The 27,265-nt window shown below is 39.6% G+C and overlaps 1 protein-coding gene across 2 annotated transcripts in view; it reads right to left on the reverse strand.

The window, feature by feature from the left end:
• The window catches only part of DOK6 (docking protein 6), a 369,596-nt gene extending 352,633 nt beyond the window's left edge, over positions 1 to 16,963 (reverse strand). Inside the window, exon 1 of one of the 2 annotated variants that reach the window (XM_035700481.2) lies at positions 16,769 to 16,948. In XM_035700481.2, the coding sequence (XP_035556374.1) occupies positions 16,769 to 16,834 (66 nt within the window). In that variant the 5' untranslated portion in view covers positions 16,835 to 16,948. Of the gene's footprint in view, positions 1 to 16,768 lie in introns of both variants that reach the window. The other variant, XM_025422049.3, reaches the window with a different exon arrangement.
• Between the last annotated feature and the right edge of the window lie 10,302 nt (positions 16,964 to 27,265).

The following is a 27,265-nucleotide window of genomic DNA, read 5'->3' on the forward strand; positions in this document are numbered from 1 at the left end:
CTTGGAGTCCCAGGATTAAGTCCCACATTGGGCTCCCTGCATGGAGCCTGCTTCTCTTTCTGCCTGTCTCTCTCTCTCTCTCTCTCTCGATCTGTGTGTGTGTGTGTGTGTCTCTCATGAATAAATAAATAAAATCTTAAAAAAAATAAAGATAATGTTGCAGAGATTTTTTTTTTAATTTAGGTGACCTTTAAACCAGAACTTATTTCCCCTAAAGATCTACTGTACCATGGAGTTTGTTGCTGTTATATAAATTCTTCCTTAAGAGGCAACTAAATTTTAGTGCTTTCTTGCCCTCTTAAAGGATTTTCAGAAAATATTTTTAGGTGAAGAGAAGAAATATATTTTTTAAAAAGGAAGCACTGTATGTTATGTAATTTCAAACATACAGTAGGTAGGATACAAGACATCTTTTGGGTGATCTATTTCCAATGACAGCCTTTGCACCGCAATTCAATTGGTTGCTAAGGCTAATTACAAAGGTGGAAATTACGAAGTGCCTAGGAAGGCAGTGCCAATGCTCCTGTACATGCCAATCAAAACCATGGTAGAAGAGTTCTGAATGTGAGCTTATTTAACGATTTAGCAAAGATTTATTGATTGTCCTCTTTCTTGCCAGGCTGGACTAGTCTGGCACAGGCCTTTATTTATCATTGTATCCTCTGTGTATGGCACATACCAATTTTTCTTTTGGTTCTTTTTACCACCTCATCCTTGATAAATTTCATATTAATATATCCTTAGTTAATGCATATTATATATAAACACATCTTCTATGTTCTTAATTGGAAAAAGGTATCAAATTGGTTAAAGATTCAAACTGCATAGCAAAATAATTATGTCTTTCACCACTGATTCTGAATCCTAGATGACTCACAGATGTCCAAATACTTCAGGTGTTGTTATGCTTACCTTTTTTTTTTTTTTTTAAGGCCATTGTATTGCTCCCACTTCACATCCTATTCAGGTATTGAAATTAACCTATCAGCAGAGAGCATAGTATCTGAAACTTCTTAGATGCTTCATTTGGAACTTTATTTACTTTGCATCCTGCGCAGTTTTATCATCATTTCAAAAGGAGTTGCAACTAGATATCACCTTGAGCATCAAAATAGCTAATGACACTTTTTGGATGGGAATGGAGCCAAGTGATCTTTTTCAGGAGACACAAAGTGAAATTTCACTGAAATACTGCTGAATGTTATCTTCTTCAAAGTAATGATGTTTTTAAAATTTTGGATAAGGTGGCTCATTTAGAGATCAAAATCAAAGGCAGAGAAGTTTTTGCACTGCTGTTTGTTTCTGGAGTCAATGGAGTGTTCAAGCCACTTGGCTCCCAGTAATTAAGGTGTCCTGTGGGCAAATGTAGCTTATATAAACCTCATTTCACAGAGAACACTAAATTGCAACTGCAAAATGATCAACATTTATATTCTTCACGATTCAGAGAGAGAGGAGGACCACATCAAACTAATGCTTCTTTACAGCAAAAGAAACCACCAACAAAATTAAAAGGCAACCTGCGGAGCTGAAGAAAATAAGTAACTGCAAAACGTGTATCTAATAAGGGGTTAATATCCAAACTACATAAAGAACTCATACAGCTCAATAGCAAAAAACCTAACAACACAGTTAAAAAATGGGCAGAGAACTTAAATAGCCAGTTTTCCAAAAACATACAAATGGCAAAAGGTACATAAAGAGGCCCCCTAATCATCAGGGAAATAGAAATCAAAACTATAATAAGATATCACTGCACATTTCAAACCTGTTAAATGGCTCTCATCAAAAAGCCAAGATAACAAGCACTGGCACAGATGTGGAGAAAAAGAAACCTTTGGGCACTGATGGCTAGAAAACAAATTGGTGCAGCCACTATGGCAAACAATATGGAGGTTCCTCAAAAAATTAAAAATAGAAATAGTGTATGATCCAGAAATCCCTTTCTGTGGATATAGATCCAAAGAAATTAAAATCAAGATCTCATAGAGATACCTGTGCTCCTATGTTCCTTGCAACATTTCTCACAATAAGCTTTCTTTGCTCAGGGAGCCCCAGTTCAGGAGAGCTGGAAGGACCTGTGTTCCTTTCCAAAGAACTGTCCCAAGAAGCTTGGGGCATCCGTTTAAAAGCTCTTTCAAGAAATACCTGGGTGGCTCAGCGGTTGAGAGTCTGCCTTTGGCTCAGGTAGTGATCCTGGGGACCTGGGATGGAGTCCAGGCTCCCTGCATGGAGCCTGCTTCTCCCTCTGCCTGTGTCTCTGCCTCTCTCTCTCTCTCTCTCTCTCTCTCATGAATAAATAAATAAATATCTTTTAAAAAATAAAATAAAAAGCTCTTTCAAGGATTTTGTACATCCTAGACCAAGCACGGTTTTAGATCTTGTAAAACATCATCTACTTAATGTTGACAAAATACAATGAGGTTTGCAACCCATTTTACAAATAAGAAAGGTAAGTAAGGCTCAATGGTATGTGAGAGTTCCCACAGGCAGAGCTGGTAATTAAATCTAAACTGATTAATGCCAAAGACTGTGCTCTTTCAATTTTTATAAACTACTCCCATAATAACTGGGACCCAAAGGATCACTTCTCGTGCTTGTAAAATAGGGCTACATTTTGATGCCCCTCTTACATTTTTTTTAATGACACCTTTTTATTTTGAGATAATTGTAGCTCCACATGCAGGTATGATAAGTAATACAGAGTGACCCTGTGCCTTTACTCAGTTTTCCCCTATGGGAACATCTGATAAAACTATAATCCAATATTACTGCCAGGATCCCGAATTGAACACAGTCCAGATACAGAACGTTCCCATCAGCACAGGGATCCCTCACGCTGTGCTTTTATCAGCACAGCCACAGCCACACACAAACTCCACGCCTGCTTCCCTGTCCATAACCTCTGGCTACTACTAACCTGTTCTTCATTTCCAGAATTTTGTATCTCAAAAATATTACATAAAGGAAATCACACAGTTTATAACCTTTTGGGATTGTTCTTTTTTTTTTCCCCACACACTCAATATAATCCTCTGAAGATTCATGGTTGTGCGTTAATAGTTTAGTCCTTTTTATCACTGAATGGTGTCACATGATATGCATACATTATAGTTAATACTTAACCATTCACCCAGTGATGGACATCTGGTTTCTTTTCAGTTTCAAGGTGTTTCCAATAAAGCTGCTATGAACATTCGTGTATAGCTTTGTCCGTTGACAGAAAGTTCTCATGTCTCTGGGACAAATGTCCAAGACTGCAATGGGTGGGTTGTACGGCAGTTATATAATTCATTTAAGAAACTGCCAAATTGCTTTCAAGAAGAGTATCTGAACCATCGTTTCACATTCCCATGGCAATGTACAAGTGATCCAGTTTTTCTGCCTTCTTGCCAGCATTTGGGGTTGTCACTGTTTTTTATTTTAGCCTTTCCAGTAGGTGTGTATTGAGAGCTCAGGGTGGTTTTAATTTGCATCTCCCTAATGGCTAATAATACTGAACATCTGTTCATGTGCTTATTTGCCATCTGTAGAGCAACTTTTGTGAAGTGTCAGTTCATGTCTTTTGCCCATTTTCTAATTGTTGTTTTTTAAGTTTTACCATAGAATTTTAAGAGTTTTTTTAAAATACTAATACTAGCTCGTTGTTAGAGATATGTAGATTGTAAATATTTTCCCTGGTTCTATAGCAATTTTTTTTTCATCCTCTTAACAGGCTCTTTCCCAGAGCAAACATTTTTTTTAATTTTGATGAGGTTAATTGCTCAATTTTTCCTTTTACAGCTTATGCTTTTGATGTCAAGTCCAAGAACTCTTTGCCCAGATCCAGTTTCCAAAGATTTTCTTATATGTTTTGTCAAAGATTTTATAGTTTTACTTTTTACACGTAAGTCCATGATCTATTTTGAGTTACAAAGTCTGAGGTTTATGTTGAGGTTCATTTATTTTGCCTCGGGATGTCCAACTACTCCAGCAACATTTGCTGAACATTTCCTTCACTGGTTTGCTTTTGCACTTCTGTAAAAAATTCATTGGGTATATTTGTGTGGGTCCCTCTTTTGAAACAAACATTCTCTTAATTATATGGACTGAAAGTATGCTCTCTTCAAAGATCCTACTCATCTCCATGGGTGAACAGAGTAATTCACTAATGGTGTGCTTACTGTACAAACTCGCAGTGACTACAATAGAAAATGAATTCTAGTGTCTACATATTGGTATGGAAAGATATTTAATACCCATTACTTTAAAAATTAATTATTCTAGTGTATTCTAAAATTTAATTGGGTCACTTCCAGTAATGCCATTTTATCTGTCAGAGGTATTAGTTGCTCTTCATCGGAAGAGAAGTTGACAGTGGCTGATTTAGATTGAAGGAAATTTATTAAATATTTCATTACTTCAAATTAGGAAGAGAGGGCTGGAGAGCCAGGTTCAAGCCTGAAGAACCATAAGTGATCTCTTAAATCATTAAGTTTCTTGGTGACACTACTGCCTTTGGACAGTAGGTACAACAGTTTACACTGCTTATACTTTTGCATCAATAAATCAATCCAGTAGAAACAATTACTCTGTTGTTCTCTGTGAAGATCCCTATCCTGGTTGCCTTTTATCACTACCTCAAAGTCTGGCCATGTAATTGGTAATACCTAGCTCATTTCTCACGCCCAAGCAGCAAAAGATAGGAGGAAAGACTATTTTTGACATTTCATCTTCTATAATGTGAGGTATTATTTCTTATCTTCAACACCCATAATATTGATGATGGAGGGCACTTTCCAAATATGTAGAAAAAGATTGAAATCCTGGGTGACAAATAAAATGATGACTACTGTTAATTAATCTAACTACTTACAGAGGCATATTATACCTATTTATTCTAGGTCAGTAGGGTTCTGTGGTGATATATAGTGATAACTTGTTTTGAATTCCTTTTCTGGGGAAATGCATGTCATTTATTGTAGAATTGCTTGGGTAGATTAATACCAAATGAAACAATCACAAATGAACAAACAATTCTATTGCCCAGAGATCAACTAAATACGAATCTCTAGAAGCAGAACTTGTCATTAGTATTTACTAAAACAAAACAAAAAACCCAACAAAACTCAAAAATCATCTCCTATGATTGTAATATGCCTCCAGCATTAAGAACCACTGTGGAAAGGGACAGAAATATTTGGCCTTGTTCATTAAGTCAAATGCTAGAGCAGGCTAAAAAACTGCTTTTCTCATTTCCCTCCATTTTTATGCAGAGGCAGGATACACACACACGCTACCTGTGACAGTCATAACATTCAAATACCTTCATTTTTGTTTCCAATTTCACTATCACAAACCCTAATTGTCCTACACAGAGAGAGAATCTGTCTGAAAATATCCAAGATAAAAATTACCACAAGAAGAGAGGCTCACCACTAAGGATGAGCTACAGTCAACTCTCTTGGCTCTCAGTGGCATTCTGGAGGACCACGTGGCTCTCTGTTTCCCCACATGGAAATAACCACAAAATTGAACCACTGAGAATGTTCCATCCCTGTTAGTGGTGTACTAACACGAGGTAACTCAGACCAGCCTGCATGCTGACAATCAAAAAAGCTGGACAAATACAATACTGGGATCAGTCTGATAGGTATCAAGTCTACCACAGAAAAAATGAGAATTTATTTCTACAGGATATTTTAAAAAGCAAGACCAACTGAAAATTGTAGACCCAAAAAATAACTTAAACTGATTACGAGCAGTAAATTTAATAGTAGATTATTCACAATTGAGTAGAAAATTAGTGAAATGGAAGGTATGTCTGAAGAAAATATCCATCCTGAAGCTTGGAGTGACAAAAAAAATGAAAAAGAAGAAAAGCAGAGTAGCACAGAAAAATATGGTACAAATGATCTAGCATATGAGTAAGGAAGAAGAGAAAAGAATGGACAGAATTGATATGATGGAAGGGGAAATAGCAAGTAGTTTTTCAGAACTGAAGAAACATACTAAGTTATAAAAATCCAGAAGCACTTTAAACCCAAGAATAATAAATAGAATTAAAACTACATTTTACACATAGCATAGCAAAATTCCTGAAAACCAGAAAATGTGAGCATTAAATGCAGGTAGAGGGGAAAAATCTAATGATTTCAAAAGGTGAAAATAAGACAGCTAATTTCTCAATGCAAATAATTATAGAAGACCTCCTTCTCAGTGCTAGGGAAAAAAAAAAAAAAAAAAACTTCTATGTCAGTGATTCACCAGAAGTGAAACAGAAGTAAAACAAACAAGAGGAAAATTCACCCTTCATTGGTCTTCTTGCCCAACTACTACTCTACTACAATGAATTCTATACCCTCACGATTCAGGGATGTTGCTAGGTTGAGAATTAGCATTAACCCTTCTCATAAAATGCATCAGTGACTTAGGTCCTTAGAACATTATAAGCCGTGTATTCTGGGCCTTTACCTCAATGCTCCTCACCCATACAGACACATATTATGAATTAGGTATGCAGTTCCTTCTTCATGGAACTCACAACAAAGCCTTCTTTACTCATAATTTCTCATCTTGGTGTTATTTTCTCTGCAAACCACAAAGCACATACTGTCTCTGTGTACTCAGTAGGTATTTGCCATATATTGCCCCAATTCTCTCTCCTCACACATCCATTCATGCTTTGTCTCCTTAAGTAGGCAACAAAGACACAACAACAACAACAATAACAACAAAACCTCTGAGATACCAAGAATGAGGTGCTATGCTGCAGTGACTGCCTTGCATAGCCAAAAACCCAGACCTACGAAGGTATAAAATTGACTTTAAACTATTGGGTTTTTTTCTTTAATAAGGTTTAAACCATTGAATCTCCAATAAGGAAAACCATCACAGCATCATTCAGAACTTACTGAGTTTTTAATTAAGTACGATTTAAACAGCCATGGTATTGTAATTACATAGACTAGAACACAAAGTAGAAGGAAGTCTTTTGTGAGTAGCCATATTGCTGGCAGAAGTGTCAGCTGTGAATCAAGAAAGAATGACCATAAGTCTCTAGAAAATTTTGAGTTATGCCTACTACATTGTTTCAGAAGTGAATTTCTGTCCCTCAAAGAAATTTCTACTTAACATTTTTGTATTCACATTATAAAGTCTTATATTAGCATTTTGTGACTGATTTGTTGCATAACTGACTTTATTTTTTGGGATGCCAATTCATAAGGTCTCAGGACTAATAACAGCGGTTTTGGTAGCGTGCAGTGGTCTAACAAATCTCACATTTTCTTTACTTTTTCCCCAAATCCTCACTGTATGATAATGATTATCGATCATAGTACCACATTAAAAACCCCCAAAAGCATATCCATGAGCAAGACCCAGGGAGACCGAATGTGTGTTAAGTAGCCATCAGAGTTCTACATAGCTGTCATTTTCAATGTACAGAAAACATATTTCACACTTATAATTTGGTAGCTTCCAGTTAAACTCAGCATCACGATTTGGCACTAGATGCACTTTTGTTTAGAAGACTTACAGAGCTAATACTTAAAGATTCCAAAACGTAATGAAGTCTATAAAAGCATCAGGAAAATGATGACAGGGCTGCTTTCCATAGCACAGCCTCAGGGTCCTTAAAACATCCAGGGAGATGCATGCCTGTTTCCTAGTAAGTTAAATGAAAAGGCATACTTTCAAAGCAAGTTCAAATATGTAAAAAGTAGACTTTCATTCTTTTTCTTGAATAATATATCAGAAATTTCACAAGGGTTATGTAAACAGAGATCAAAAATTTTCTCTTACTGGTTGCAAACCTTTAAAAGCTATAGCTTTCAAAAGATACGCTAAATTTCAATTTTAGACTGATATCAGTATTTTTTTCCAAAGAATAATGTGAATATGTAATAATTATTTTAATAAAAACTCAGCTAGTATGCCATTAAGACTTTTTTTTAATTTTTAAATTTATTTATGACAGTCACACAGAGAGGGAGAGAGAGAGAGAGAGAGGCAGAGACACAGGCAGAGGGAAAAGCAGGCTCCATGCAGGGAGCCCGACGTGGGATTCAATCCCGGGTCTCCAGGATCGCGTCCTGGGCCAAAGGCAGGCGCTAAACCACTGTGCCACCCAGGGATCCCCCATTAAGACATTTTATGTACATTTTCTTCTCCTGTTATCCTTCCTATTATATTTGTATGTAATTCAGCGTGTAAGGACTCATATGACATCTGAAAATATAAATCATTATATTTAATATATAACACATATATGTGTGTGCATGTATATATGTATGTACATATATACACACATGTAAACACATATAAAACGTACATACAACATATTTTAAAGGATACTGAATGGTCAGAGAAAATCAATTTCATATTTACAAAGAAAAAATCATGAGGAGAAAAATAATTGTACATGTTTATATATACAAATGTTATAAAAATACCTACACATAAGTAACAGAAAAGCATATAGACATTTTTTAAAATAAGAACTAAAAAAAAAGGAACATCATTTAAGTATATCTAGTTCAATTCCTTCCCCTTAAAAGTAGCAAGCAACACAACAGATAAATAACCAAGCCTCACAGGTAGAGGTCATGGTATGGTTTAGTACTGCCCAATGTGTAGGGATTTGGGTAACACTGTCACACTATTTGCCAGATCCCAGTAAATATGTACTACTTTTAAACTATGTTTTTTTAAATGAACTCATTTTTCATTGTTAAACATAATCCTTTCTATAATTTTCTTAAAAGATCCTTCTTCATAAATACAGGTAATGCTAAAATAAAGAGATCTCAACCTTTTTAAAATATTTTAAATTCTACATAGACCCTATAAGCTGCATTTTGGAGCCTGTTCTCCATTCTTAAAAGGAGAAAATAGCTATTTTAGATGGTACAATGAAAACGAAATCACATCCATTCAAAGTGGTCTGGAAAAATATCTGCATAGTATCTCCTTATTGCAGTATAAATTCTCTCACAAAATAGCACTTTTTTTCCCAGTTTTATTGAACTGTCATTGATATATTACATTGTATAAGTTTAAGGTGTACATCATAACTATTTGATATATGTATACTCTGTGAAATGATCGCCACACTAGGTTAACATCCATCACCTCACCTAGGCACAACTTTTTCTCTTGTGATGAGAACTTTTATGATCCACTCTCCTAGGAACTTTAAAAAATACAATATTGTATGGCTAGCCATAGTCACCATGCTATACATTACATCTCCAGAACTTACTTCGCTTACAATTGGAAGTCTTGTCTTTGATCATCTTCAGCCATTTCCACCACCTTCCACCCTCAAGGAGCACTTTTATCTGCAATGTAAGTGACTTAAAGCGGAGTCAAGGGAATGATAATATTAGCTTTACACTAAGAAACCAACTGAAGAAAGCACATTACTTTGAATAGTACACATAGCTGTGTTGCTACCTGTCTACATACGTTGCAAAGCAGGAACTGCTGCCTTTAGATAGAACAGTGCATCTGCAGTCATGATACCTAGATTTGAGTATACACATTCACGCACAAACCCAATCTGTGTTTCTGTAACTCTGGTTGATTCACTTTACTTCTTTGGGATTTGAGTTTATGTATAAAAGGTAAAATTAAATGACGGTAAAATCAAATATGCTTTCAAAAGCATGCTGGGAAAATTATGTAAGAAAATACACATGGAAATTCTTTATAAGCTGTAAAATGCACGGTACACCAAAACGTAAAACGAGTATGTTACTTTAATGAAGCCTTAAATCAAACTTCAAAGTGTTTGTCCTCTCAGTCATTTTACTATTAAGCCAAAATATCAGCCAAGCTTTTTAAAATGAATTTAGTATAATAACAGGAGACGCACTTTTCACATGTTCACATATTACAAATCTCATTTATTTCAAACAACATGAGAGCATTTCTTTATTAAATGAGTTTCTGTTCTCTGCTAATAACAAAATATCATTTCTTATTGCATTCAATTTGACTGACAGGTGCAATACTCTCATTCAGGAATAGCGTTTCAATGTAAAAAGGAAGTAAGTACTCAAAGGATAATCCTGTTCTGTATCTTAAATTAAAACTAATGGAGATTTATGCAGAAAGTTAATGAAAATGTTCTCTACCTACATTCTTGAGCTCTTTGGACAAAGCTACCAGAGTTTGAAGAAAAAAAAGATCCTGTGAGTCACGTGAGACAAAAGCAATGAAACTGAAGTAAAGAAGTTAGAGTATTCTCTTTCAACACAGTTTGTCCCATTTGATAGAAATTATTTTTTCCTTAAAGCTAAAACTTCAAAATTTATGAAATTTAGAGAAGATCACGGTGGAAAAACAGGTAATTTTTATTTTGTTTGTATTGCTTGCTTTCTATCTTTGCATAGTCTCTGAAATGAAGTGAATGTGAATAGAAACAAACCAAACAGGCAGCCCGGTTTAGCGCCGCCTTTGGCTGGGGCCTGATCCTGGGGACCCGGGATCGAGTCCCTTGTCGGGCTCCCTGCATGGAGCCTGCTTCTCCCTCTGCCTGTGTCTCTGCCTCTCTCTCTCTCTCTCTCTCTCTCTCGAATAGATGAAATCTTAAAAAAAAAAGAAAGAAACAGACCAAAGATATGAATACTTAATAGTCCTATTCAATGGTATTCACATGGGTTATTATGATCGAAACAGAACAACATATTACAACAAAAATACTTCAACAAAAATGGATCACATCTATTTCAAATACATAAGCTTCAAATTAAACTATTTTTGTGTGTTATTTCAGACTGCTCCTAAATATCAACCATTATTGAGCACTTTTGAAAGACATTTAAGGAAACTGGCAATGTAAATCTTACAAGATATTTGACCTCCGTATAATTACCCTACTCACAATTTAGTTCAGTCATTTGAAAGATTTCCCTAAGTACTGACTATAATCTTTGTTATCTGAGATAATGCCAATTTTTAAGATTCACTTTGCCAGCAGTCATGTGTAAATATATTAAGATAAAAACTGAGATGTGAACTTTTATATTTCACTCCTGATTTAATGGTTTGCCCCAGGTAGTGCACAGACATAATCATTTAATATCAAAATCCAGCAAAGCATTTTTACAGTTATGCTTACTTTTATTTCCTTGTTTCTGGCTTTAAGTCTTGAAAGTTCAAAAAATATTAGGCACGCTCACGTGCGCAGCATAGGATTTTTTAAAAAGACAAATGTCTCACTAGTTTCTGAAAATACCTGAAATGTCATACACACATACAATTGCAAACAGATTAATATATAGGGATTCTACAGCAGGTATACAAGACTTTTTTCAAGTCTGAAAGTCTAAGATCCAGTAATTCTTGTAGAGGTATATAGATAGATAAATATAGACATAGATACAGAAATTAAGTGGAATGCATATAGTGTTAAACACATGCATAATAGTCACCATGAACAAAAATCTAAAATAAAAATAACTAAAATAGTTAGAATGTTCATACTTTATTAATTCCATACTTAATGAGAAAGAGATAAATGATAAATAACCATGGATATAATGGATCATTTTCAGAAAGCAATGTCCAGGATACGGTATATTCTAGAATGAGTAAAGATTAAGTACATCCAATGCAATTTCCTTGTCTTAAATCAATAGATTGAGAATTCATATCTGAAGTAATGATCCTGAGAGTTCTTTTGAGCTTTAATGAATGGTCAAAGTCATTAAGTTATCTGTACATTTTATCTTAAATATATTTAATGCATCTAATTCTTGGCAAATTGATAATGCATGTCATACAAGATAAAAATAGCTCTTCATCAAATATTTTCTAGATATTTGGAAAACCAAAGAAATCTTTACTTGCTCTAATCAGAAAAAAAAAATAAGGAAACGCACACATGAAAATTCCCATTTATATTAATGAATGAGCTTCTGTAGGGTGTGTAAATTTTCATAAACATCTTCCATGAAAAACTACTCTCCTCTATCATCAGAAGAAAGCTGTTTGTGGAAGGACGGGAAAACCCCAAGAATTTATAAGAAGAAGATCAATAACCATCAAGCCAGGAATGGAAGTGTCTCGAGGTTTTAATCAAGGAGGAAGAGAGGGCAAGATGTGGATGAAGTCACAATAAGTTGTTGAAAAAAAAAATTAAAAAAAAAAAAAAGAAACAAATGGAGACTATGCAAAAGAGAAAATCCTGAATAGATAAAGTTGGGGCTCCTCACACACTCCAGATGTTCCTTTACATTTCCCTGCTTCCCTTACAGCCAGACTTGGGGAAAAGTGACTATTAACTGGCCTCATGTACTATGAGTAGTAGTGATGTAGGAGGTGTTTGCTGTTCATGACCCTGATCAATACAACATGACTTTGGGACTTTCACAGTCTCTCTCTCTCTCTCTCTCTCTCTAACACACGCGCACGCGTGCACACACAGACACACACACGCACACATACATGCCACCTAATAAAAGTAGATGCTCCATAATTATTTGATCATTTGTTGAATGTGCAAATGCCAACTCTATCTTGAGACATTCCTTTGATGCCCACACAAGCCAGTACAAATCTTTCGTCTGACTTTGAGAAATAGAAAACAATTTGTGTAAAATACTATTTGTCTGTGTACAAGATGCCTGTGTACATGAAAACAATTTGTGTAAAATACTATTTGTCTGTGTACAAGATGCCTGTGTACATGAATATTCACATTGATGTATTTGCACAGAATTCCTTGAAAACATGGATGTGAGGGCTGAGTCCAGAATTAGTCAAACTATGGCAGTCTGGAATTTGCACAGTGATGTTAATGATGGTCATGATGGTGCCCCTCCATAATGGTGCATTTACCTTTGCTACATTATAGAATCAATAAGCCATGTATAAAGTTATATTAATGGTTTCAGTGATTGAGTTCCTAATCTGCAAACCAAGAATACGTTGGATATGTTATGATCTATGCCTTGCTCACTAAATTTAACCTATCAGTGGTCAGAAGGAAACAAATAATAAAGGCTAAGAGATAAACAATTTTGACCAACATACTTTAGCTTTGTTTTAGTTTTATTAGTGCTTTTAAATAACCTTTCCTTAAAAAGAAGACTGACCACCATGGTACCTTGTGAATTATAATACCAATCATGCAACATGTAAGGGGGCAAAAGGAACTGCACTATTGCAAGGGCTTTTAAATCATGCAAAAGGAAAACAATATATTCATAGAAACAGTCATAGGTTATAACGAAAATTTAACAGACTATAAAAAATGACTATTAAAGTCATGTCATTATATGCTTAATGATTTAATACCTTTAAAAATGTAATGACTGAATAAACATATTTTTAAAGGACGAGGGTAAAAATCCAAGATAATACTATTTTTTTTCAAAATAACTTTCCTGAGTGGAAGATAGGTTGATTAATGAGTTAAGATAAATTTCAAAGCAAACATTCCAAATATTAGTTTAACACTTACTACTTCACCCAAATAACTGGCCAAAGAAGTGTCCTCAACAGGTAGCACTAGATTCTGGAAGAAGACCCATGGCAAGAGTTCTTTCACCCACTTCAACCTGGAAGCACCTCTATCAGGGTTGTCCCCAAGCCTAAGAGGGCAAGTAGCACTTTTCTTCTCACCTCCAGCACAACAGGAGACACTAACATGTAAGGAGTAAAGACTTTGGTAGAACATTTCATCTCAAAATATATTTTCATATCATAATAATATCTGATACCACTAGCCTCATGCCCAGGGTTTTTTATTCCCCTTAAATATTATAAAATCTGTTTTTTGAAAGCATGAGTTATGTACTTCATAAATAAAATATCTGTGCATATTTCATTAGAATTTTTATGTTGATATTTAGTTCTGAACATAAACCATAAAGGAATCATGATGTATCCTTTAGTTAAAAATATCATTTTATTTGGAAAAATCCATAGTTCTGAGTCCATAAAATTTGCATTATGTATTATTAACTATGAAAATGAAATTTTAATATTTAGATAAATCCTATTTTATGACATAGGATATGATTTTTCATATTTAAGGCACCCGGTACTTGCTTAGAGTGTACTATCTTCTGAGACCCACTTAACTTATTAAGTTTCACAGAAACATGTACGGGAGGTTTTGTCATGTGAAGTCACCCTTCTGAACACTAGAATATTCTGAATAGAAAGTCTCTAATGGGACGCCTGGGTGGCTCAGTGGTTAAGTGTCTGCCTGTGGCCCTGGGTGGCTCAGTGGTTAAGCCTCTGCCTTTGGTTCAAGGCATCACCCCAGGGTCCTGGGATTGAGTCCCACATTGGGCTCCCCACAGAGAGCTTGTTTCTTCCTCTGCCTGTGTCTCTGCCTGTCACTCATGAATAAATAAATAAAATCTTTTTTTTTTTTGAAAAAAGAAAGTCTCTAAAGTTTTTCTTAAAGAAATCATATTCTTCAAAATAAGCAGTTAATTTAGCTTAATATTTCGATTTAATATTAAAACAAAACTGTTTGGACACCAAACTCTGAAGTTCACATTTCTCAAGTAGTAATAGAAGACAAAAATTCATCTATATTTATGATTAATCTACATACAGACATGCTTTTATTGTTTTTCCTGAAGGGTGTCCTTTACAAAGGCATATCTCCAAGCAGTCTGTATGGAAAGAGATGCTTTGGGATTGCAAATACGTTTGCACACATCTTTAGGAGGAATGGTGTTTTAAAAGGACATTTCAAAGGCTGTTAACACCATGGTTACCCAAGAAGCAGTCAGTGCTCTTTCCTTGGAGCTTATATTTTAATTAGGCGGCATAATCAGTTTTTGTCGTCTGAAATCCTGGAAAGCGGGGGATGGGAGAAGAATCCTACAGCCCCCCTCCCCCCACCCCATCCCCGGGGCCAAGAGCACAAGGAGCGAGGGTTCTCGGGGTTATAGTCCTTAGTCTCATTCTCACGTACACAGTGACTCGGTGGAAGCAGATCCACTTGTCCCCGGGGGACTTGAATCTTCCATTAGCTTATAATGTCTGAGGTGTCAGACACAATTGAGATCCCAAGAAGACGGAAAGAGCGAGAAGGATGAGCAAGCACCCTGTGGGAGAGCAAAGGGCTCCAGAGGTCAAGTTCCTGAAGCGGTCCTCCCCTCCAGCTCTCTCCTGCTGGGCCCGTGCGGGGGGCAGGGTTGTGCACTGCGCCCCGGCTCCGAGAAGCCCTCAGCCTCCTGGACAACCGCAGTTTCCCACGTGGGTGCCTCCTTAGCTGCCTGGGAAAGAACGAGGCGCGGTTTTCTGCCCACGGGCCGCGCTGGAGACCGGGCCGGGCGGCCGCACCCGGCGCGTGCCCTCGGGCCCTGCTGGGGCGCAGCCGCGCTCCGAGGAGGCGCCGGGCGGCAGGTGCGCGGCTTTGCGGTCACCCGGTTGGGTCCGCCCCGCTCCTACAGACCTGCTGAAGTTCCGGAGTGCGTCCCCCGTCTCCTCGGGGTGCGGGCTGCATCTTCGAAGCGACACCCAGCAGGGGCGGCACGAAAACCCGAGTCCGCCCTTCCCCTTCCTCCTGCGCCCCACACCTGCGTCCACCGAGCCCTCCGGGTGCGCGGCGCTCCTTCCTCTTGGGGGGGCGGTCTGGGGCCTGCCCTACCTTGGTGCGATCCTCGAATGATACGGTCAGCGTTATTTTCCTGTCTTTCTTCCTTTTGCTGAGCGAGGAAATAAACGAACTTGTCCCTCCTCTTCTTGCCTTCCCCGAGTTGGAGGATTCATCGGGCCAGCACGGAGGGCGGGGAATGTTCTCGTTCAAGGCCGCGCTGCCCCAGGATTCCCGAGCTTCGCAGAACTGGAACTTTGCGAGCCGGGCGGTGGAGGGACATCCAGGGAATCCGGCTGATGCGGCTCTCGGGCCCGCACCCGCGCGTCCCTTCCTGGCTCCGGACCTGCCCACCTCCCGCGGCGCGCCCCCCCGCGCCCCCCTGCGCCCCCCGGGTCGGCGGAGCCCCCGAGCCCTGCGCCCGGCTGCCCGGCCTCCTCTCCCCTCCCGGCCTCTCCGCTCCCACCCGGGCCTCCGAGGCCGTGGGCGCGTCCTCTTACCTCCTCGGCCGGTCCCTAGAGAACTTCCGAACCCCCGGGGGTCTACACTGCCCGCCCCCCCCCGAGTCGGGCGGAACATCTCTCGCGAAAGAACTACGGCGAGGTGTCCATAAACTTTGCTGTCGCGGGCGCCGCCGAGCCAGCGGCCGCCAGCACACACCTGCCTGCACGCGGACGCAGGTACACCTGTCCGGGCGCGCACACGGCCAGGGAGCTGCCCCCCGGCGGCTGCTCGGGGCGCGGAGAGTCGCGGGCGGGGTCGCGCGGGGCTGGGGCGCAGCGAGGGAGAAATTCTAAACGGGCTTGGGAAGCGGGGTCTCGGAGATGGTGATTCTGAACACACACACCCCGGACGTCGGTGCGCCTCCCGCACGCCGAGCAATTCTCCCCGGAGGGCGCACACTTTGGAGAAACACCCCACTCGGGGTTGCACCGTGGACATACCCCCCCCCCCGGCTCATTCATCTTCAACCCGACAAGCCCTTCGGTCTGCGCGACTTCTCAGTCCGGCCCAAACCAGCCCCGCGCACACGAGGATGGGGACCCGGGGCTCCCCGAGCCCTCGCCCCCGCCCCGGCGTGCGGAGCCCCGCGGCAGGTGCGGCTGTCGGCGGAGGGGCCGGGTCCCCCTCGCCCCGGCCCCGCGCGGTCACCCCCCCCCCCCCCGCCGGCCGCGCCGAACGCGAGCAGGGGAAGCCGGAGCCCCGCGAGCCACTCACCCCCAGCTTCCTGCTGCGGATTTTCACGTAGCCCTGCTTGACTATGTCGTTAAAGTTGGAGGCCATGGCCGGCGCGCCGGGGCTCGTCCCCCCCGCGAGCGGCTGCCCGGAGTCGAGAGCCGCCGTCCGCCGCCGGGTCCGCGCAGGGCTCGCATCCAGCCAGCCGCCGCCCGGTCCCCCGAGCTCCGGCCGGCGGGGACGCGGGCGGGTGGCAGGGCGGCCGCGGACGGGGAAGGCGGCCCGGCGCCGCGAGCAGCGCCCGCCCCGCTCGTTCCGGGCTCACCTCCGCCCCCCGCCGCCCGCCGCCCGCCGCCCCCGGCAGACCCACGGGCTGGCGCCTCGCTCGGCGGCGCACAGCTGGCCGGAGCGCACCGCGCGGCTCCCCGGCGCGGGGGAGGGGAGGGAGGGGAGGGGAGGGAGGGAGGGAGGGAGGGAGGGAGGGGACGGAGGGGAGGGGCGGGCCGAGGCGCCCGCCGGCTCCCTCCCCCGGCCCGCGGGGGGGCTGCGCTCCGAGCTGCCCGCCAGACGCGCTCCAGCCCCCGCGGCTCGGCCGCGAGCTCCCCCCGCCCCCCGCGCCCCGGGGTCGCGCCCCCATCCCAGCCCTCGGGCTCCCCTCTGCCCGCAGCGCCCCCCCGGGTGCGGGATTCCTGCGGACGCGGCTCCTCGTTCCGGGGCTGTCAGCGCCCGCCCCGCAGCTGGGCCCCGGGGCAGGGGCGGCGGGGACGCTCCGGCCGGAGGAGCCACCGGGAGCGACACGATGGTTTATTGCAGTGGCCGCGTGTACGTGCATTTCTGTCCCCGAGCTCCGCTCGCGGTCCAGGTCTCTGCCCCCTTAGGAAGTGTAAACCGACGCCGAGCCCTTCCCGGCGCACACAAAGAGACCAACCGTGCGCATGTGTCTCATCCCTCTGCTGCTCGGGAGCCCGGAGCACCCGGGCGAGGCGGCCCTTCGCCGGCGTCCTCCCGCCCAGCCGCGGCGACCAGGACCCGAGTGGGCCGATTGATGCACGCCTGTCACTTAACCACGATTCAAAGTGGCTCGTGGCATTCCAGCTTCTAGGGGGAAATGGAGACCATAACTATTTGCAACCATGCAAAGGACTGATTCAGATGCTCAACTTGTAAAATCAAAACAATGGAGAACTCCCCCCCACACCCCCGCTTCACGTAGGAACGCCTGACATGCAAAAGTAGGCTCTTCCCTAAGTGCAAAGAAATTTTAATTCAAAAATGATATCAGTTTTATAACATGTAGGGAAAAATAGGGACGACGGAATTCTAGCCGGAGGCAGTGCAGGGGGGTTTGCTATAGGCAAGACTATTTAGTACCTGGCAAACTCACGATATTTTTTTCTTTAAGGCGGAAAAAAAAAAAAATGGATAAAGATTGAAAATTTTCTAAGTGACTCATTCACTTATAGAGACTCCATATTTGATAAAAGTTCAAAAGATTATGCTTATTTCTCGCTTACCAGACCAGGCAGTTATCTTGCCATGTTTTCATTTAAAATTTCTTAGCCCTATTGGGAACATAATCATTTGAAGAGAGAAAGGAAACTACTTGATTGACGGGAGGACCCTTCACCCCAACCCATAGACACCTCAAAGGTGATTTTTTGTACCATCATTAGCAAAAGTCTTCATCTAGAGCCCATATAACGCAGTGGAAATTCCTACTTTAGCATACTATTATTCCTCTTCTTTCAGTGTTTGTAACAAACCTAGGTTTGGACTGTCCACAATGCACAGGACCAGATGTTGAGCAGATATTCAGAATCACAGGGTAAGATCCCTCAGGCGGTTCCTCTGGAAAAAGCTCAAGCTCTGACCTTCCCAGAAAATTTCCATAAACTCCCTATTGCCTTAGTATGATTCTGCCCCCCCCCCCCACTCCACCCAATAGCTAGGTATGTTGTGTGTTCCATTCACTTGTTGCTATTACCTGTCCTACATGGTTATGATTTCTTTGTGTGAAGACTGATTTAGATTTGCAGACGCTTTACATTATTTCATTCAGTCCTCTTGCAATGGCAAGTGTTAAGCAAAAAATACTTGCCATTTAATAGATTAGGAAACAGAGGCTCTGAGACAGACATTCAGTTTTAGAGACACCATTTCCAGATTGGTTTTGGGTCTACAATAGTTCCATGACCACATACTTTCTCCATCATTTATAGAAGAATCTGTTTCTATAAATCAATTGTGAGGTGTTTGAAGTCAGAGATTAATTTTCTCAATAGTAAGTTCAGGGTCAGAGAGGTTTCATAAATCCGGCTTTTAATAATTATGTAATGATTATGCCTTTGCTTATATACTTAGGTAGGTCTTTATGACACCCTAATATGATTTAAATATTCTCTTACGATTACTTTAGATTCTTAAATTTCTGATAGAGCAGCGTGTGTGTGTGTGTGTGTGTGTGTGTGTATACAGTTGATTGTATCCTCATGGCATCATTTACTGTAGTCCCCTGAGCCTTAAACTTCCTATTAACTAGTAACATGACTTAGAAATTTGAGTACATTCTTCTCTTTTTCTCCCCAGAGTAATTTGTAAGAAGTGCTGTATATATTCAACTAAATCACATCAAAAAGAACAAAATGTCTGACTGCTCCATTGATTAGAGAGTTCAAGTGTTGTCAACCTGATGATAATCCATTATAATATTCTCTACCAAACTCCTACCTAATGGTTTTTCAGCCTTGGATGATCATTGCACTGATGCATTATTTCATTAGGGATTGTAGATCTATCATTTTCTCATTTAATTTTATTCCTGAATTTACAAACTAGTATCTTAGAAAACTACAGGATTGTCCTAAAATAGATTCTTTATAGGAAAGGTAGGGAATATGCCTGATTCTTAACCCTTACCAGCCATTTTTCAGAAGTATTCAATGTGTCCTAACAAACACAAAAGAACACACTCCTCCCTTATAAATATCATTAAAAAATGGAGTTTTGTATTTGTGATGCATTTCAATTCATCAGAATCATTATTCTTTTTGGAATTTTAATTGCCCCACCTTTGACCAGAAGGAGCTGCTTCAGTTGACATTTTTGTGTTGTTATCAGGTACCCATGGACCTTAATAGCTTTGTTGTGATCAATCACAAGATATCCGATTCATCTTGTACATTTCCAGCTCTCGACCTGGAATCCATTATTTCCCCTAGGAACCTTTGTTTGTTTTAATGGGAAATGAAATTCAGTTCCCATAATCTGGTTACTAGGATGTTATTTTTGCTACTGATTCTAAGCTTTTCAGTTACAAGGACATGAAATACTTTTATTTTAGAAGGATATTTCAAAAGAGAAAAATTCTGCATTTTAATGGGTACCTCCAATTCAATTACCATCAATAGATCCCATATTTAAGGATTGCTTCTTTTCTTTTGAGATTTTCATTATCATTATGTAAAATAGTTACATGTTTCCAACAACCAAACCTACCAAACAAGTCACCAAAATAGTTCTGACTTTTGTCCCTTCCTCTGTTTTCTGCCTCTCTTTCTTAGGAAACTATTCTTATTAGTGTTGGGGCTATCCTTGCATTGTTTCATTTTGATGATATAAGGAAGATATATATGCATTCCTTTTTCTGTTTTCTTTCTACATACACAAAAATAGCGTGCTATTCATTCTCTAATTACTATAGCAGATAGCCTCTAAACTGGGCCCCCAAGGATCCCTAGCTTTTGGTATAATGTCATAAAATTTCTCCTTCTGAGTGTGGGCTGAGCTTTTTGACTAACTTCTAGTTAATAGAATGGCAGAGGTGATGGAGTGCCTTTTCTAAATTAGGTTATAAAAAGACTGTAACTTCAATTCGGGTGATCTTTATTGGATTGCTTGCTCTGAGGGAAGCTAGCTGCCACAATATGAAGCAATACAGCAGAAACACCTATGTGAGGGAACCTAGAGAAAGATCATCCGAGGCTTTCCAACAAACCTGTGAGGAAGCCCAGGAAGGGATCCTCCCCAATGAAGGCTTTAGGTGACCACAGCCCATCCAACACTGAGAGACCCTGAGCAGGAACCAAGTCATCTAAGCTGCTACTGGTTGCTCCTAAAGAATGGAAGCTGTAAGATAACACAAGTTTGTTTTCATCTTTCCATATGCTAACTTTTGAGGTATTTTTTTATGCACGAATGGGTAGCCAAAATCCATTTTGGCACGTGGAAATAGGGTGTTGCCATACAAAACCTGTAAAATTGGGGCATGGCTTTGGAATCCATCAGTGGCCATGAGAAGGGCGTAAGAGAGGGCTTCACGGCTTGCAACCTTGAAGACAAATTGCAAAACTTTGGACGTTGAGGATATTGTGCATGAGACCTTACCATAAAGTGGGAGGAAAATATTGGAAATTAAAGGAAGAAGCATTGTGATTATGTAGAAGCAGAAAACTTGGATGAACTGTTCCTGCAGCTATGTGGAAATATGTACTCACTAAACTGTGTCATCTAGATAAGATTTCCAAACAAAGTGTTGGTAATGCAGCTTTCTTCTTGTTGCTTGGTGAAATGAGAATAGAGAGGGATAAATTGAGGGGAGGATCATTAAACAAGAAGGAACCAAGAATTGATGGTTTTTTAAAGTATTTATTTATTTATTTATTTATTTGGGAGTGGACATGCCCAGGGGGAGGGGCAGAGGGAGAGGGAGAGAGAGAATCTCAAGCCAACTCCACATTGAGTGCAGAACCCAACACAGGGCTCCATCTCCCGACCCTGATATCATGACCTGAGCCGAACAAAATGAAGAGTCAGACATTTAATCTTCCGAGCCACCCAGGGAACCCAAGAACCGAAGGTTTTAAATAACCTCGCCTTGTGCTCACTTTAGTAGCACATGTGCTAAATGTCCTCAGCCCCTCCAAACTGTAACAATGCCAGGATGCAAAAAGACTTCTGAACAAAGATGAATCCTGGCATGGCTATGAAAATTTGATCTAAAGATAAAAGTCAAGGGTGTGACTATATGTTTTGGGGTTTTGGGGTTTTTTTTTGTAGGATTTTAGGAAATCAGTTATTTTATGGTCACATCTTTGGCTGTCTCTTTAGACCACATTTTCATGGCAATGCTCTGTATTTGATCTAATAAAAAGATTCACAGGAAACCCACAAAATTCTCAGAAGATTCATAGATGAGAAACATTATCAAGCAAAGACTGAGAATGAGGAGATGCGCTTGGACTTCCAGTCTTCTACTGACAGGAAGTAGGCTAAGAGAACAGCCCAGTTGCAAGAAAATGTGCTACTTTTAAAAGGAAAGGTGACTCTGTTCCTCAGGGAGGAACCAAGATCCTGGAAAGAAGAACCAAGAATCATAAAGAAGCATTCTTTGACCTTGACAACTAATCCAGGAACTCTCAAAATTTCCCATTTGGATTTCAGAATTAAGGACTCCTGAATTTGTGTGTCTTTTTGAGTCCATTTTTGAACCAAAATGTGTCTAGTGGTTGTGCTTGGTTCTCCATTGCATGTTGGAATTGTGGTGGGCAGATGACTTGTCTCTTTAGATTCAAAGGTCTACTGTTTGAGAACAAGACTCACAGTTGAAAAACTATACCTAAAACACTGCACTTGAGGGCTCTCATTAACACCACCACTCCTAGTACTTAGATATTTTTTTCTGTTCCTGGTCTCTTATTCCTATTTTTGGATAGAATCTGTTCTTAAATATTTTTCTGAGGTAGGTATGTGGATGATACAATCTGTGCTGATTATACCATGGATTCTTGGGTTTCACTCCTATATCTCTGTGGTCTGTATATGCCATTCTCTAGTCCTCAATTTACATCGTGCAGTTAAGAAATGTGAGGCCAGGGCAGCCCGAGTGACTCAGCGGTTTAGAGCTGCCTTCAGCCCAGGGCCTGACCCTGGAGACCCAGGATAGCATCTCACGTCAGGCTCCCTGCATGGAGCCTGCTTCTCCCTCTGCCTGTGTCTTGGCCTCTCTCTTTCTCTCTCTGTGTCTCTCATGAATAAGTAAATAAGATCTTTAAAAAAATGACCTGGAATTTGTTAATACTGTTATTTTATTATTAATATTTCCATTATTATATCCATCATTTGTTTAATTTTTGCTACTTATATGTTATATTGTCTCTCCTTCTGGAATTTCTGTTATATCCTGGACCTAGGCTCTGGTTCTCCCCTCCGCCACCCCTGCCCCTTATTTTTTTCTATTTCTTCATTTTTTGGCTCTCTCCTCTGAGATGTTCCTTGAGCTTGATCTTTCAGACTATAATCTCATATATAATCAGTATTTTGCTCTCTTTAAGTCATCTTCTAAATATTAAATGGGGAAATCAGGTTTATATCTCTTGAAAGTCTTTTTTCTGAGTTCAGATGGTTGTCATTTGGATATTCTCACGTGCTCATTGTCTTATTTTATTCACATCCATGTGTCTCCTCTAGTAGTCATGCTTCATTTGTTTTGTTCTCATTGCTTTGCCTAATCTCACTGACTTCCAGGCACTTCCACTTTTTTTGAGTGACTCCTCTCTCAATGTTGGTGATTGATAAATGGTAAGACTCTTGTTCTAGCAGAAAGCAAAGTGTTCTCTTCCTTATAGTCTAGCTATACGGAAGTAGATTATTATTTCAAATATTTCAAAAGCATGTTGGTATGTATTTTAATAATAAAGGAGATAGACTAAAACACTACCTTATGATTTTCTCCTACTTAACATTAGAGTTTGACTAACTTTTTACTAATTTCTGCCCTCTCCTGAATAGGGCTTGATATCATTTGGGATGAATTGGTTATTTCTAACACATTTTTTTCTATTTCAAATACATGTTTGTCATTTTGTTCAAATTTATTATCTGATATATTATTTAAGCTTAAATAAAGTAATTCATTCTTCTTAAAAGATAAAAGAAAATATTTGGAAATCTCATTTCTAGTTCTCATTAAAAGAAGTAAATAGGTTCAAGGTATTAAATGGTGATATTTAATTATTAAATTTAATTTGGAAGTTTAAAATCTCAATTAATTGACACCCTCATTAAATACAGTAATGACTGACATAAGACACGCAATTCAAGAAAGATAAAATTATTTAGTCGGCTGAAATTGCAGAGACTGCTCCCTAGATTTTAGTGAGATGTGTTTGATTTCACAAAGCCAGTAGTTTATTGTCAACTCTCAAGGAACTTTAATTTTAATCCAAAGATTTTTCTATAATGGAATGATATTTTCAAGAGTAGCAAATATACTGGAACCAAAATCAGGGAAAGTTATTTCTCAGGAAGTAGGATAGAACAGAAAATATGGATGGGAAGCTCTTATGTTGGAGTCCCACAACCCCTAAGAACTGACTTCCCATTAGGACTTGGTAGACCTTGTATTTACAGATCTGGCTTGTCCACTATAAACATTTTTGCACTCTTGTTCTGTCTCTAGTAGCTTCTTTTAAAAATCTCTGATGCTGACATCTTACATATGATGATCAGCTTCTTTTCCGTTTCTCAAAATCATCATTAATCTCTGCCATTCACATTTTATCTCTGAAACCGTATTTGTTGTAGAAATAGCATGAACACTAGGCAGGACAAATGTAACTTCCATGAGCCTCAGTGTCTCCCAGTCTACAAAGGTGAATGTCGAGAGCTCAGAGATATCTACTAATATTAGGTGACAGGACATCTCTGACATAGTGCCCATCACATTATTTTTATAGAATGAATATCAATTATCCTCTGTTTTAAAGAATCATTTTGGCATAAGGGTTTACATTCTCCACATTTATAGGAACATTATATCTTGAATCACAATCAGTGCCATCTACATGTATTCCTGCTGTAGTAATTATTTAACTCAAAGAATAACTCAAGACTGTTTAACTTAAGCATCTTATTTCCTTCAATCTAATGACTGCTCTAAATATAATTGAATAGGCAAAGTATATAACTTACTAATTGCAGTCAAATGATGTTTTAGCTGATTCATAGATATCCTATACTCAGGTGTTTTAAGATCATATATACAATGTTTACCAACAGTAGTATAACAAATAAGACTTTAAATATCATAGTTTACTATAGAGCTACATTATGCTTAAAATGACAATGTATTCAACAGAGAAGCAACTTGAAACTGAGTAAAGACTATAGGACTTGAAGTCAATGCCCTCATTTAGGGTCTTGTTTCTGCATAGAGTTTTAAAATAAAGAGAATATTGATTCTAAATAAAAAGGAGATCTATTGTATTAAAATTGAACTGGATAAATTAAGGAAAAATATAGGAACAAGATAAGAGCATAAGCTTTCTTCTGAAAGAATAGTCAGTATCATCAAAAAAGTAATTCAAATCAGTGATAAATTTATACCCATGGAGCCCTCGAAGAATGAATAGGAGGAAGACAATGGTAAGAGGTTTTTTCCCCCCTCTGAGGATCTCCCAACGTTACCTAAGGCTGAATGACAGGTGATCTGGTTGGCTTTATGAGTCACAGATTTTATAGACCACACATGGGGACCAGACAAGCCTCTGGGTCGGTCATGACTCAGAGAGGCAATTTCTCACCACAGTTTCACAAACCCCAGTGATTCATCAGTGTCTTCCTCCTTCAGTCCCTTCTCATTACCACGGCAATTCAAAACTAAAAGAGAGTCAGAAAAGGTGTCAGAGCTTATCTTGCTCCTATTCCCTGAATTTTAAATATCAGTTCAAGCAGGTTTCTGTCAGAACACAGGTAAATATCAGGTGCATTATGTGATATTTAATTTAGGCAACATAAAGGACAACAGTGTAAATGGGAAATGTCTAAGGAATAATCTGACCATTCAAAAATACTCTCCATTTGGGCCATAATATCCGATCAATGGCAGATAGTTAGGTAACGAACAAACTCAAAATTTTCTGCTTTCTTGAATTCGCTTCACTGCAATTTAAATATTAGATATCCTTAAGATTAATTTTAGGTCTTCATCTGATCAATTCTCTGAACGTGATAAGAGGATAAAACTAGTCTCTGCAGGGAGGTCCTGGGTGCCTCAGTAGGTTGAGTATCAGACTCTTAGTTTCACTTAGGTCATGATCTCAGGGGCCTCCAGATAGATTCAATCAAGGGGCCTCCTGTCCAACTGCACATTCAGCCCTGTGCATCAGACTCCACACTCAGCAAGGAGTCTGCTTGGGATTCTCTCTCCCTCTCCTTCTGCCCTACCCCTTGCTCACATGTATGCTTATTCTCTCTCTCTCTCTCAAAATAAATAAAATCTTTAAAAAAAGATTACTTTATATAGCAAAGATAGGAGATAGAAAAAATGATAAGGAATCACTAAAAGAAGAAACTTTTTTTAAAGATGGAGTATTAATGCCAAAAATGATGGCTTTAAAGGTGAAATTGTGGACTGTTTCACTAAATAAAATGTACTTATTTATAATTAAAGGAAAACTCATAGTGAGTCATATTTTATCTGGCAAATTGGCTAAGTTCAGGAGTTCATCTTCTGAATCACTGATGTAATCATCGAAAGGAGATAAATCATAAATAAAATTGGAAATGAAAAAAGGCAAAATACATAATTTTTTGTTGAAAAGGAAATAGTATTATATAGACAGTTGTGCTGAACAATCTAATGAATGGAAATATTTCCTTAAAGATAAGTGATTAAAACTGCCTCAAGGCTATTCATACACTCAAATTGTTAATTAACACAGCAATTATACCTTGGCTACTCTCTAGGCATTAGGACTACAGCTATAAATAAGACAGACATGGTTCCAGCTCTCATTTTTCTAACATGCAATCTGAGGGAATAAACCAACCAACATGGGTGAAATTGAGAAGTTACCCTGACTGGAATTACTTCCTAGTAATTTGTTGATGAGACCAACAGATTTCTAAGACCAGATAATGTGTTGATAAGTTCTTTCATACTAAATAACAAATTATTTGCATATTATATAATGTACTAGATAAAATAAATATAGGAAGTGTTCAAATTAATTTTATATAGCTAACATAACTTTTATGCCAATCTGGAAAAAAAATAATGAGAAAGATAATTAAACAGAAACCCATAGCAAGAATGGATACCCTGCCTCCAACTATGTCCCTTTAGGGAAATTCCTCAGTGTAGCTAGTTTTAATAAACTTGATATTCCCAAGGGATGCCTCTCAATGAAAAATCAAGGTTCCTAGACTCACCTACCAGTCTATTTGATCATCAAAGAGACAGCCATATGCTAAATCTGAGCTAGTAAGATATTCTCTACAGGGATTTTGAATCTTGAGGGAGTATCCTGAAGAACAGAGCTCTTTGACTAAAAGACAAGATTGCAGCTTTGTGTGCTATTGGCTATGACTTGCTATCTCACCCTTAGAATTCCTTTGGTTTCTGTTTATGGTCTGATTTCAGCCTCCTGAGCATTCTATATGTCCTCAATATTTTCCTGACAGGTTCCCCATAACTTCTCTAGAGTTGGATTCTGTTACTTGCAAATAAGAATACCAACTAATGAAATATAAATGTAAAAT

Source organism: Canis lupus, chromosome 1, assembly GCF_003254725.2.
Source record: "Canis lupus dingo isolate Sandy chromosome 1, ASM325472v2, whole genome shotgun sequence".
Lineage (NCBI taxonomy): Eukaryota > Metazoa > Chordata > Mammalia > Carnivora > Canidae > Canis > Canis lupus.